Source organism: Lycorma delicatula, chromosome 1, assembly GCF_047948215.1.
Source record: "Lycorma delicatula isolate Av1 chromosome 1, ASM4794821v1, whole genome shotgun sequence".
NCBI classification, from domain to species: domain Eukaryota; kingdom Metazoa; phylum Arthropoda; class Insecta; order Hemiptera; family Fulgoridae; genus Lycorma; species Lycorma delicatula.
In genome coordinates, this window is record NC_134455.1 from 48697761 (window position 1) to 48712149 (window position 14389).

The 14389-nt window shown below is 29.3% G+C and overlaps 1 protein-coding gene across 1 annotated transcript in view; it reads right to left on the reverse strand.

The window, feature by feature from the left end:
- Window positions 1-14389, reverse strand: part of LOC142317502 (transcription factor hamlet-like) — a 59342-nt gene that overhangs the window by 19490 nt on the left and 25463 nt on the right. The window contains exon 2 of the mRNA XM_075354062.1: window positions 2454-2559. Coding sequence (XP_075210177.1) covers window positions 2454-2559 — 106 coding nt within the window. The remainder of the gene's footprint in view (window positions 1-2453; window positions 2560-14389) is intronic.

Consider the following 14389-nt stretch of genomic DNA (forward strand, 5'->3'; position numbering starts at 1 on the left):
TATACGCTCTGCGATGATGTATAAAAATATCTAAGCAGCACAGAACTGTATTAAAAAGCGAAGTCATGAGAAAATACACTTAACCGGATAGCAGAAACCTCTACAACCTGTTAAAATTTAAATTTTAATAATTAAAAAGTTTTATTTACTATTTATTTAGAGATAAATGTTGGAAAGAGCAATTCAACATCTTAAAAATGTTCATCGGTGCTTGTTTTAATATCAACCTCCTACCGTAATTCATGAAAAAAGAAAATTCAAAATAATAAAAAAATTAATTAAAATAAAAAAACTACATTTTGAAAATTTTTTATCAATGAGATTATTTCTCACAGCTTTTCTAAATAACTTCAGTAGCTTCTATTCGAGCATAAAGAAAACGAGTATATCAATAACATTATTTTTAATTTGTTTAACCACCACTAATTATCGCTTTGCACTGATTGGTTGCTGTTTATAAGGACGGTACGTACAAATTACGGATGATAAGTATCACTCATTATTTCGAACATTTTCCTGAATGTAGAAACTATCTTTTAAGATAATGTTTAAACAGTAGTAAATTAGGCACACGCGAATGGAAATTATTCATTTTTAGGACAGCAACTCGAAAAAATTCGCGATCAGTAAAACAGTGTAATGAAAGTTTCAAAACAATTTTAAAACATTTTATGTGTTTTGTTTAGGGCGTGGGATCTAACTTTCATTACAATGGGTATCTCGCTTGGCACATAAGAGTAGAAAATAACATAGTATGCCGATAGCATTAAGCAGAAAAGAGCCATCCTTAAAATAATAAATTTTAGGAAAGATTTACTGGATAGTACTTACCGTTTCATACATTTCAAGCTGAAAGAAACCAATCGGGAAAAACAGAATGCTTTTTATTTTGAAAATATTGTTGAATACGTTAAACTCCGTTCCTTTTCAACAGAAAAGTACCACAGTCCTGTTTCTAATATTACAAAAATAAAATGCCATTTTTTTTTTTTTTTTAAAGAAGCAATTTCTTAATTTGAAGGTTTAGAAACCACAAACCGAAAGAGAAGATTAAATTTTGTGGGACATATGATTCGAATGAATCCAGATAGATTGAACAGAAAACCTTTGGATAAATTTTGTAAATAAAAAACTCCACCCCCATACATAAAACAAGTAAAGGAAGACCTAAATAAAGCAAATATAGAAATAAAAGTTTGTCAAGATAGGAAAAAAATTGGAGAAAAAATCCACAGAATAGGAATTCTTGGGAATGCAAAAAATAAAATAAGCGCATAAGAAAACAATAAAATACTGCGTAGTTAAAGAATTATAGAATTCTGGAGGAGAAAAAGGAAAAATTATAACAGACGGAATTAAAATTATATTTTCGTGGTCCTCTGCAGGCCTGTTTGAAAAAATTTATACTTGAAATTCATATTGAAAAAAAAAAAGAATAAATCATTTCTTTCTGTGAAACTTTATAATATCACTTAAGTTAAATGAAGATTACTCAAGGAGTACTAATTGTTAGCGGCTCCTTTCGACTTAATACCCTTTAAGTATATTTCTATCCAACTCATAGCGCTGAATGGAATACTTACACATATTTATGATCATTAGCCAATTCAAATTCTACTACTACTACTACTACTATTGTTGCAGTGTATTCGGATGAATCGTATGGTAACTGGCCAACTTCTTTCCTATCAGAGGCACACGTTACCGACTATGGATGATGAATAAATCAGATATACGTTTTCATTACGGAGTAATTAATAATAACTTCGCGTTTTGATTAACAAGTGTTGATTTGTCAGGTTTATCGACCGGGTAGAAACTACGTACAAACCATCACGTCGTAAATTTTCTTTGGAGATACGTAAATTACGATTCTGTATGTAAAGCATTGCTTGGCTATCCCAGTACACTCGCAAATGAATGTAAATCTAAAAACCAATTTCAAAATAAATTGATTAGTTAAAAATAAGGATTCCTTTAATAAGTATACATATGAAACGGCTATTTATTATTTCCCTGACGTGAAACAACACTAATTCGTATCATGTTTCGCTGCAATATTGTATAAATTTTATTCCGTCAAATTCCTCCCAATAACTTTGGATCTATTATTTACCATTCAGTTTTCTGTATCTCACAGTATTTGTTGCGAACTAAATTAATTTTACGGTTTATCAAACTTAATGTAACTAAAAAAGCGTTGTACTTCCTTAGAGATATATTTGAAAGGAAGTTTAAAAGTCTAATAACGTATTTATTACAGAAACGAATTACCATTTAAAATAATGGCTATATAATAGATAAAGAAAAAAATAAAATGTAACATTAAAAACTCTGTGATAATTTTTTTTTTTATCGCAATAATCTTTTATTTACGAGAAAGCAGAGCAGTGAGTAACGTGTTTTCTCACAAAATTTATTTACGTTGTTAATAGTTATTTGTGTTCACTTACTGTTCAATGTCAGAGAAGGTCTTTTCGCAGACGGTACACTTTACGTCATCATCATCATCGCATTCTTCTTCTCTGTCTTCATCTACAGTTCCAGAATGTTGTGATGCTGTAACAGAAATTCTTTATTTATTGTTTTGTAAATAATATAATTTAACAATTTCTTATCAATAAAAAAAAAATATCTGACCATAACTTATTACTATTAAATTAAATAGCTGATGTCATTATGTCACAATTAGTAAATAAAATAATTTTTAGTCAAAACAAAACATCAATAAAGTGTATTTAATATCTTTTTGAAATTATTAATCAGTACATTCATTATGAACGATTCTTTATTATACTGTTTTAATTTAATATTTTGTTTTGTCATAGCGAAACTTTCTTCGTTATTCTTTTTATCAAATGAATTTACTGGGTTTACGTAAAAATTAAATTATTTAAATACTTTTCTTTTTTCGTTATATCGATCAATAATTATATTTATTAAAAAGATAAATATTATTTATAATAATGATATATGTGATAATAAACAAAATCCGACTCCGAAAAAAATTCTGAGATTTATATTTTTACAAAATAATTTAAACGCATATTAAATAAATGGTGTATAAGCTTAAAAGAGAAAGAAGGAAATTATAAATATATTTTGATGTTATTTCTTAAAAAAAAATCCCTTTCGGCACGCCGGAAGGCGGAGGGGTAGATTTCACCGGTGCTAGTAAGAGGATAAAAAAATGTCCACCTTAAAGATGGCAAAAACTTCAAATTTATTCAATACGACAATGGTTGCGACAAGTTTCACGTGCTTAGCATACGACAAGCCCCATCTTACAATTCCAGCAACATTTTGGTCACCCTTGCCGAAAGGGTTGGTTGGCTTTTTCGAAAAAGCTCCCATATTTCCACCTCTATGATCCGATTTTGGCTGTTAACGAACTCGTCCGAGATTTTGAGACGAATTATTTTAAGGAACAATTTGAAAATAATTGGCGTAAAATTACGGCAGTTATCGTGTCCACAAGAAAGTGAATATACATATATATATTTATATATAAATTTTTGAGCTAGTTTTGGGATCTTCGGGATGGGAAACGCGAAGATGTGTTGACATTTTTTGGAAGTCGAATCATGGTATCCATTGCAATAGGTAGCTTTTTTATGAAATCTACCAAAAAACTGAAAAGAGGATAATTATATTAAGTATAGCGCTAGTTTCGTCCAGTAGTACCCGTCCCCTAGTTTCTATTTCCTAATTCAATATTTAGTCGTTTCATTTCAGTATACATTTTCTAGCCTACCAACCTTTTTCAAACTTCTAACATTCCACGCTCCGACTCGTAGAATGTTATTTTTTAGTTTTCTGGTGACCCCTTCCTTAGTAGTCCCCACCCGGAGATCCGAACGGGGGACTATTTTACCTCCGGAATATTTTACCAAGGAAGGCGCCTCCATTATTGTTGTGTGAAAATGCAGAGAGTCACATTTTCTTGAAAAAAAAAACAGCTGTAGTTTTCCATTGCTTTCAGCAAATGAAACGACTAGGAATCTTGGAGAGCTGCATCAAACCAGTCAAATGACTGAAGACAAAAAAAATTCAATATTTATCCTGTGCTGTTTAAAGGATCTTTAATGTAAATTTATTAGCTTAAATGGAAATAGAGTTTATAGTGTCACCAACATTCATTTGCTATGCATAAAAAGAGTTAAATTTTCTTTTTTCAGTCCAGGGATAATATATTCGAGATAAGTGAAAGTGTGTTTAAACAAATTCGCTTATTACTGAAGTCGGCTTTTTTATGAATATTTTTGAAAAAAATTTACCAAGGGACATTTGTACCTTCTTCAATAAAAAGATATTAATTTTTTTAGTGATAAAATAGTTGATATATCTTTCAACATAGTGTGGTTTTTAACGACTGGTAACCTAAGACAATTCACTTTTTCCCACTTATTTCATTTGCTTTTCTTAAAGAATACAAAGTGGAAATCAATTAGATAAAATCTAGATAAAATCAATGGGAAAAGTAATAATTTTATATTAAATTTAAAATGCTTGTTTAGAAAACTACTTTAATTATTTAACATACATCTATACATTTTTTTTAATATTCAGAAACGTCATATGCTTTATAAAATTACTTACTGAAGTAATTACATATACGTTATACATTACGTGTACATTTCAAAATTTGCAAAAGAAATTATTAATAATAAAATTAAAATTAATTAACGATTAATAATATAAGGAAAGAAATTACTCGTACGTTTATTTTTATCCAAAAACTATTTATTTATGATAAAATATTAACATTTTTTTTTTACGCTTAAGTTCAAAGATTAAACATAACTCATAATTTTGATGAAATCTTGAGCAGGAAGGCTTATAAGATAGATATCAGTAAATGAACATTTGATGTCACGTATACAATACGGTATATTGAGAACAGTATAAAATTGATCAATCATTGTCCATGAACAATGATGCGGGGGATGTTTCGTGTCAACAAGGAAAATTTCGCCATTTTTCAGAGACCTTTTATTTCTTTCTTTTTTCGTTCTATTCTTTTATTATATTAGCTTCTTCCTTTGCTGTTGAAGAATATTTGGTTAACGATGATGACAATTCAAGGTTGATTTGCATTATAAATTTTAAATTAAAACAGCGTTTTCTCAAAAGGTTCAAAACACTTTTTTATACTAAGAATAAAAATGAACAATGACACTTGATGGATGTTAAAAAAACATACAAGAATTTTTGAACTGTAGGATCCATGGTTATTGAACGAAAGAATCCTTTATAATAAACATAAAAAAGGGAATTATAAATATTTTAGCAGCATTCGATTATTAAACAATTACTGCCGGGTAGCTTTATGCCACGCACGATCATATTATACGACTTAAAAAATGTATGCAATACGACTATGTAAGTGACATTCATGTTGCAAATACATATTAAAAAACTCTGATGGAAATAGATGTCATATTTTCACAGACGTAGTAAATAAAATCTCATTGTTAAAATCCAAACGTATTTGGCAAAACTTGTGCGACTATTTAGCTTAGTATACGTGGATATTAAAACAAGGAAGAAATACATTTTTATCATTTGATTTAACCGCTTCACTTTGTTTGAAATAACGACGAAAATAGTTTGCTTTTTCACTGCAGATTAAATTTTTTTAACGAACAACTTTCTTCAGCAACATATCTATCACTTTCTTTGTACTCGTATATGTGTATTGTCACAACTACGAGAAATATTTACTTATACGCAAATACTTTTATTAATCAAGTCTTTTGATAATATTTTAGAACCAGTGTAGATCCGACCATTCATTTCAACCTAAGACACCGCATTAACAAACACGTAATCCAGCACCAGCATAACCAAGAAACTATATAAAACATTTCTTATTTAATTTTATTAGATTTAATTTTCATTCTATCAAAGTAACAACGATTCTCAAATCTAAAAGGCTGTGAATAATTGCAAAATGAAACGAGGATAATGTAAACTGACCCTCTCGTTTTAATCCAATAGGAAACAAGAAAAGTCTGAATAGCACTTTTACTGTAAACGATTCCAAATTTTATTTTTAAATTTCATATTTGATTTTAGTTAATGAATACATCGTGTATGTTTTTACCATTAAAAAAAATAGAAATACATTATTCTGTGTGCAAAATCCCTTTGAACATGAAAAATGTGAAATTTTATTACTTTAAAAAAAATTCACAAATGTATTCAAAACTTGTATATAATCTAAACTGGTTTTCAAAATAAAAAAAAATTACATTAAAAACTTCTGTAGGTGTATTTAATTAAAATATTACGAATATTAACGTAACAACTTATGTTCCGTCATTATGTTATTATAAAAATGTATTAAATTTATTATTTAAAATATGAATACTTAAAATCAAACTTCAATAGATTTCCAGAAACATTAAATATTTTTCACAATAATTTTTGTAAATTTACGGGAAACTGTTTGGTTCAATCTCGTGAATACGTATCAGATCAGGTCCATCAATCTCTTTATTTGTGAAAGTGTTTTTATCAAATTTTTATTTAATATTTCAATAAAAAGCAGTACTTCAGAAGTTTAGTCAATTTCTAAAAGTAATCGGTTTCAATGATGATCTGATCTTTAGATCAGATCATCTCATTTGTTTCTTCTCATTTTAGTCTGGATCGAGAACTCTTGTTTTATAAATTTTGGTATTGTGAATAGAAACGATGGTTTCTTAATTTAGAAATTTCAATAGACTGTTTGTTAGCTTTCAATTAAAAAAAAAATCATTTTACATATGATTATTATAAGGGTATTGTTATTCGTTTGTAATTGTGTTTGCTAAACTATTCAAATATTTACTATAAATATAGAACAAACAAGTAGAGAAGTACATTTTCAAATACAGAATGTAAAGTAATAAATAGAAAATTTTAAACAAATTATTTAAATTGGCGCATTTAATTAATATAATTAATTATGCAGGAATTACAACTAATTTAAAGCGGAATTAATAATTAAAATCACTTACAATTATTATAATAGTAATAAACACTACTAATAGTAGCTTGGGCAATCGTTACGGGAGCGTAATTTTTAAAGTTATTTAGTTCACTTCTCAGACACTCTTAAGCAAATTTGGGCTTCCTTATAAAGTGAATGTATCTCATATTTATAAACAGATAAAAATAAAATTACGATATGAAAATTATCAAACTGACTCAAACTAAAACATTTTTACACTTTTTATCAATCAAATATATTTTCAAATTAAGCCGATACACAATGATGTATTGCTATACTGTATGATTTAAATTACATTTCCACGATTAAAAAAATTAGTTTCGGGATATAAAGTTTAGTAAAAAAATATAGAATAAAAATAAATCGTTCAGAAATATATGGAAAAGACCAAAGAAAACATAACTGATAAGGAAATAACCCTTTAATAAATACTGTAGATATCGTATACTGTAGTTTAGATTTAAATAACAAAGTATAATAGCTTTTTTTGTTCTCTGTTAGATACCTACATCTCTTGCCAAATAATTCAGAAAAATTGGTTATGAGAAAAGTTTAATTTTAAAAATTTGTTTTCATGTAACAATGTAAAAATTCAACTTTTTTTTTCTTTACATTACCATATAGCAATATAATTAAAAAAAAAAATTATTAGCAATATATACAAATAATTCTAAGACACTTCTTTCTTTTGCCTAAAGCTATATTTTTTAAAAAGCGATAATTTCGCATAAATAGCTAATGAAATTATGAAAGATGACTGATAAAAATACTTCACCGAGTAGAGAGTCGAACCCGAAACTTTTAGTGTATTAGTCAGTTGATAAATTAATATGATAAAAATAACTTATGATGTAAATTGATTTTAAACAGTATTCAAATATTACTCTTTACGTCTACTGCACATCTTTAGGAGCTTAAAATTTTTCTTGTTCATAGAAATATGTAATTACTTTTTTTCAGTTATTCTAGCGTAAATAATGAACGATTACCATCTATTTAATTTTTATACAGATCATCATTTGATTAATATCTGAAAATTAAACTATAACGTTTGTTTCATCTTTGGTGGGCAGCACTTTTATGCTGCTTTAAAGACGGCGTTCTTGAAAACAGGAACATTTTGTTGAGGGGTTGTGGGAAAGGGCAAGAATAGCTATCCTATGTTAATTCAATAATGTCATGTCTTCTTCAAAATAAGGTAATAATAATAAAAACTAAAGAAAATCTTTAAACTATTGATTCATCAATATAAACTGTATCTATACAAATAATAACATATATAAACAGAGATAGATCAAGCCGTGGAGCATCAAATTAGAATGTTAAAAAATAAACTTACGTACTTAGGTAATGTTTTTTTTTTGTGTTGAAAATAAGCAATAAATTCTCAGAAAAATAATTATTTTATCAAACGAATATTATTAATAAATAAACAATAAAATTCACGATTAAGATCGCTTTTCATGGAAAACGTTTCCCTACAAAACGTTGTGCAAAAAAAATGTATATCTTTATTAATATACGGTACATTTAACATGAAAATGTTTTACTTAAAAATGTTATTAACGCATCCTTAGTTGGACACGAATGATTTTTATGATAAAATATTCTTCTGTAAATTTTATGCCGGGATATTAAGTAAAATAGTAAAGTATTACCTGTAAGAGTGTGTAGTGATGCAGGTGAGTTCCAAATAGACAATGAACAAGTAATACTAAGGGAGGAAGGAAGCTTGAATTGGGGTGGTTGTTGTTGACATCAAAGTCATGCACTATCAACGGAACTGCGCACCCTATTGGTCAACACTTGTCTTCATATAACTGTGACCATTTCCACTCTATACTTGACTGGTACCGGTACGTTACACCGATTAATAGTTTCTTCTTGCACCGTACATACGGACTTATGAAATACCAAACTTAATGAATACAATAATGTTAAGTTTTAATATCTGTCTGAGTAGTGAGCCTAATTGAGGATATTTAATTTTATTAAAGGGTATTATACATAACGAAACTTTTATTTAAAAAAAAATGAAATAAATAAATAAGCGAAATATTTTTTTAAAAAACCTGAATAACGGGGAGCGGGTAATTTAGTCTCCATACAAAGATATTTTTCATAAATTTTAATAAAACTCCTGTCAGTTTTATTAAAATCTATGAAAAATATTTGCACTGCACGAAGATGAGATCTTTTGTTTAAGTAGTAGAAAGTAATTATAAAATACAAATGTTTAGTTTATTTTCCCTCTTAAGATAGTCAGGTAAAAAATAATCTTAAACTAAGAAATCACTGCAATTCCATAAATTTCATATATATATGTTTTAATTAAACAAACATTTTTCTTATTCTATTATGCAGGATATGTGATTCCATTGATTTTTTTAAATTTGTTTCCTAAATTACATCATCCTCATCATAGTGATGAACAATTTTTTTTTTAAATGCACAAAATAATTTTTTTTATTATCTTGTAATTAAATTACAAGAAACAAAGGTTAAAATAACAATCTGCACAACCTTCTGATTGCATTCGTATTAAATACGTTCCTTTGATGGTTTGTACACGTATCGCGACTATCTGACTAAATAAAAACTAATTTAAGAAAATCCTACCATATTTCATTGATTAATATTTTGTGCAGGCCATCGTTCGTGTAGGTATATAGCATAAAAAAAAAGAAACAAAAAATCCTCTCATTGTATCCAGTCTGAAAAGCTGTTAGCCCAGCTCTACTAAGTAGGGGAAAACATTAACACATATTTTACTATGAAATCATTCGAACTAGGTTGAAAGTTGTATTTCAATATGAATGGCATTCAAAAAATGGTCATAAAATTCTACAAATAAAGAATAGTTGGAGTATTTTACATCGGATAAAAAAATTTCGATGTAACCTATTATGTGTTCTCTTAGCTAAAATCAGCAACTGGATCGCTTACCTACACTTCACTTTTACATCAGATGATTTAGATGCTTATTACCAAACAGTCTAGACAGATAAATAAATAAACAAATTGAATATTAATACTAGAACTGCATAAAAAATGTAAGAAACCACGATGTTATAAATGAACAAAACTTCAATAATATGTAGATCTTTATTATTTTTTCAACATCTGTCGAAGGTTTATCTTGATAATAAAAGAGAAAATTATTAAATCTCTGATGACGGGATCCCTTGCTTGAAAATGGTAAAAGAAATTTCCCAAATAAGAGTACTAAATAATACTTGCAATTAAGAAAAGAAATTCAAACGGTTTTCTACACAGCTCACTCACCAATAAAGATAAAGAATTTGATTTTTCATTAATATCAATTTGATTTGTAAAGTTAGTTTTTATACTTATTCATTTAACACATGGTTTTTCCGCTTTTACAACAATTTTTAACGATTCCTCAAAAAATTATTTAATGATTCAGTATAATGTTAATTTGCTTTATTTATATTTTTAAATATTTTCATGATTTTTTTCTAATATATGATACATTCTAATAAATCTTTCTAAGTTCAGTGTTTTTAATGCGTAGTATTGATATTTTATAATATTAATTCATTAATGTACATCAATTTTAAATTGTTTAACAAACATGTTGCCGTAACCGAATATTATTATATGTTAAAGAAAAACGTTTATAAATTACTTCCAAAAATGACCAAGCTATTTCCAACAATAAACCGAGTTCCATAGCAGCTTAACAGAAAAAATGAGTTCGAGAAGTAATTTCTCCATACCGTTTTAACTAAATTGGATATCCTGCTGCTCATCAGCTATATCCAACTCACAGAAAATTGGATGATATTTAGCCTTGCAATCAATACGTCACTGCAAATACAACAGGGACTGGTTATAAAATTAACATAACTATTTTCAGAGAAAGCAGCTGTGATCAGAGCATCTTACACATCCGGTTCTTTAAATACGTCTTTAACAGTAGAAGGATTGGGACAGGCAAAAAAGATAAAGAAACAAGCTAGGTAAAATAATACAAAAAATTAACGTAATCTTTCTGGAATAAAATATCACATTATATTCTCTTTATTTAAAAAGGGGAATTTATATGCTGAATCGCTAAATATTTTCCTGTAATATTTATATTGTACACAAGTACAAATATGTTAATTAAACCCTCAAATACATTCAAACATGTAGAAATAATCTGTCATAGTACTAACTATGACTTGAATGTTTTATAAAAAAATTAAAAAAGCTTTTCACAACAATTTTAATTTAATTATATGCTCATTATGTAATAAATTTAAATATAAAAGGAAGTTTTTTTTTGTCTTCAGTCATTTGACTGGTTTGATGCAGCACTCCAAGATTCCCTATCCAGTGCTAGTCGTTTCATTTCAGTATACCCTCTACATCCTACATCCCTAACAATTTGTTTTACATATTCCAAACGTGGCCTGCCTACACAATTTTTTCCTTCTACCTGTCCTTCCAATATTAAAGTGACTATTCCAGGATGCCTTAGTATGTGGCCTATAAGTCTGTCTCTTCTTTTAACTATATTTTTCCAAATGCTTCTTTCTTCATCTATTTGCCGCAATACCTCTTCATTTGTCACTTTATCCACCCATCTGATTTTTAACATTCTCCTATAGCACCGCATTTCAAAAGCTTTTAATCTTTTCTTCTCAGATACTCCGATCGTCCAAGTTTCACTTCCATATAAAGCGACACTCCAAACATATACTTTCAAAAATTTTTTCCTGACATTTAAATTAATTTTTGATGTAAACAAATTATATTTCTTACTGAAGGCTCGTTTCGCTTGTGCTATTCGGCATTTTATATCGCTCCTGCTTCGTCCATCTTTAGTAATTCTACTTCCCAAATTACAAAATTCTTCTACCTCCATAATCTTTTCTCCTCCTATTTTCACATTCAGTGGTCCGTCCATCTTTGTTATTTGTAATACATTTCATTACTTTTGTTTTGTCTTGTTTATTTTCATGCGATAGTTCTTGCGTAGGACTTCATCTATGCCATTCATTGTTTCTTCCAAATCCTTTTTACTCTCGGCTAGAATTACTATATCGTCAGCAAATCGTAGCATCTTTATCTTTTCACCTTGTACTGTTACTCCGAATGTAAATTGTTCTTTAACATCATTAACTGCTAGTTCCATGTAAAGATTAAAAAGTAACGGGGATAGGGAACATCATTGTCGGACTCCCCTTCTTATTACGGCTTCTTTCTTATGTTCTTCAATTATTACTGTTGCTGTTTGGTTCCTGTACATGTTAGCAATTGTTCTTCTATCTCTGTATTTGAACCCTAATTTTTTTTAAATTCTGAACATTTTATTCCAGTCTACGTTATCGAATGCCTTTTCTAGGTCTATAAACGCCAAGTATGTTGGTTTGATTTTCTTTAATCTTCCTTCTACTATTAATCTGAGCCCTAAAATTGCTTCCCTTGTCCATATACTTTTCCTGAAACCAAATTGGGCTTCTCCTAACACTTCTTCCACTCTCCTCTCAATTCTTCTGTATAGAATTCTAGTTAAGATTTTTGATGCATGACTAGGTAAACTAATTTTTCTGTATTCTTCACATTTATCTGCACCTGCTTTCTTTGGTATTATGACTATAACACTCTTTTTGAAGTATGACGGAAGTTCCCCTTTTTCATAAATATTACACACCAGTTTGTATAATCTATCAATCGCTTCCTCACCTGCACTGCACAGTAATTCTACAGGTATTCCGTCTATTCCAGAAGCCTTTCTGCCATTTAAATCTTTTAATGCTCTCTTAAATTCAGATCTCAGTATTGTTTCTCCCATTTCATCCTCCTCAACTTCCTCTTCTTCCTCTATAACACCATTTTCTAATTCATTTCCTCCGTATAACTCTTCAATATATTCCACCCATCTATCGACTTTACCTTTCGTATTATATATTGGTGTACCATCTTTGTTTAACACATTATTAGATTTTAATTTATGTACCCCAAAATTTTCCTTAACTTTCCTGTATGCTCCGTCTATTTTACCAATGTTCATTTATCTTTCCACTTCCAAACACTACATTTTCTACGTTATCTTTTTTTACTCAGACCTCTTGCGATGTCCTCCTCAAAAATCTTCTTTACCTCCTCTTCCTCAAGCTTCTCTAAATTCCACCGATTCATCTGACACCTTTTCTTCAGGTTTTTAAACCCCATCTACATTTCATTATCACCAAATTATGGTCGCTATCAATGTCTGCTCCAGGGTAAGTTTTGCAGTCAACGAGTTGATTTCTAAATCTTTGCTTAACCATGATATAATCTATCTGATACCTTGCAGTATCGCCTGGCTTTTTCCAGGTGTATATTCTTCTATTATGATTTTTAAATTGGGTGTTGGCAATTACTAAATTATACTTCGTGCAAAACTCTATAAGTCGGTCCTCTCTTTCATTCCTTTTGCCCAGCCCGTATTCACCCACTATATTTCCTTGCCTTTTCCAATGCTTGCATTCCAATCTCTAGCTATTATTAAATTTTTATCTCCTTTTACGTGCTTAATTGCTTCATCAATCTCTTCGTATACACACTCTACCTCATCATCATCATGGACGCTTGTAGGCATATAGACGTTAACAATCGTTGTCAGTTTAGGTTTTGATTTTATACTTATTACAATGATTCTATCGCTATGCGTTTTGAAATACTCTACTCTGTTCCCTATCTTCTTGTTCATTATGAAACCTACTCCTGCTCGCCCATTATTTGAAGCTGAGTTAATTATTCTAAAATCACCTGACCAAATTATAATTTTTTATACTTATTATTTAACTATTTCATTTAACTAATATTTTACTTACTTATTTAAATTCATGTATTTAGTTAATATTATTAAACTACCAATCTTTTTTAAACTTCTAACATTCCACGCTCCGACTCGTAGAATGTTATTTTTTAATTTTCTGGTGACCCATTCCTTAGTAGTCCCCACCCGGAGATCCGAACGGGGGACTAGTTTACCTCCGGAATATTTTACTAGGGAAGGCGCCTCCATTACTGCTATATGAAAATGCAGAGTGCCACATTTTCTTGGAAAAAAAGCAGCTGTAGTTTTCCATTGCTTTCATCTGCGCAGTACTCAGAGGACTGAGTGATGTTGATAAGGCCGTTTAAGTCGTCCTGACTCACGCCCCTAACAACTACTGAAAGAGCTGCTGCCCTCTTTCAGGAATCATTCCTTAGTCTGGCTCTCAACAGATACCTCTCCGATATGGTTGCACCTTCGGTCCAACTACTCTGTATCCCTGAGCACTCAAGCCCCCTCACCAACGGCAAGGTCTCATGATTCATAGAGGAGGAAAAGGAAGTAATAATACAATAATTACACTGGTTGACATTAGTTTTATGAATTTTTTGAAATGAAAA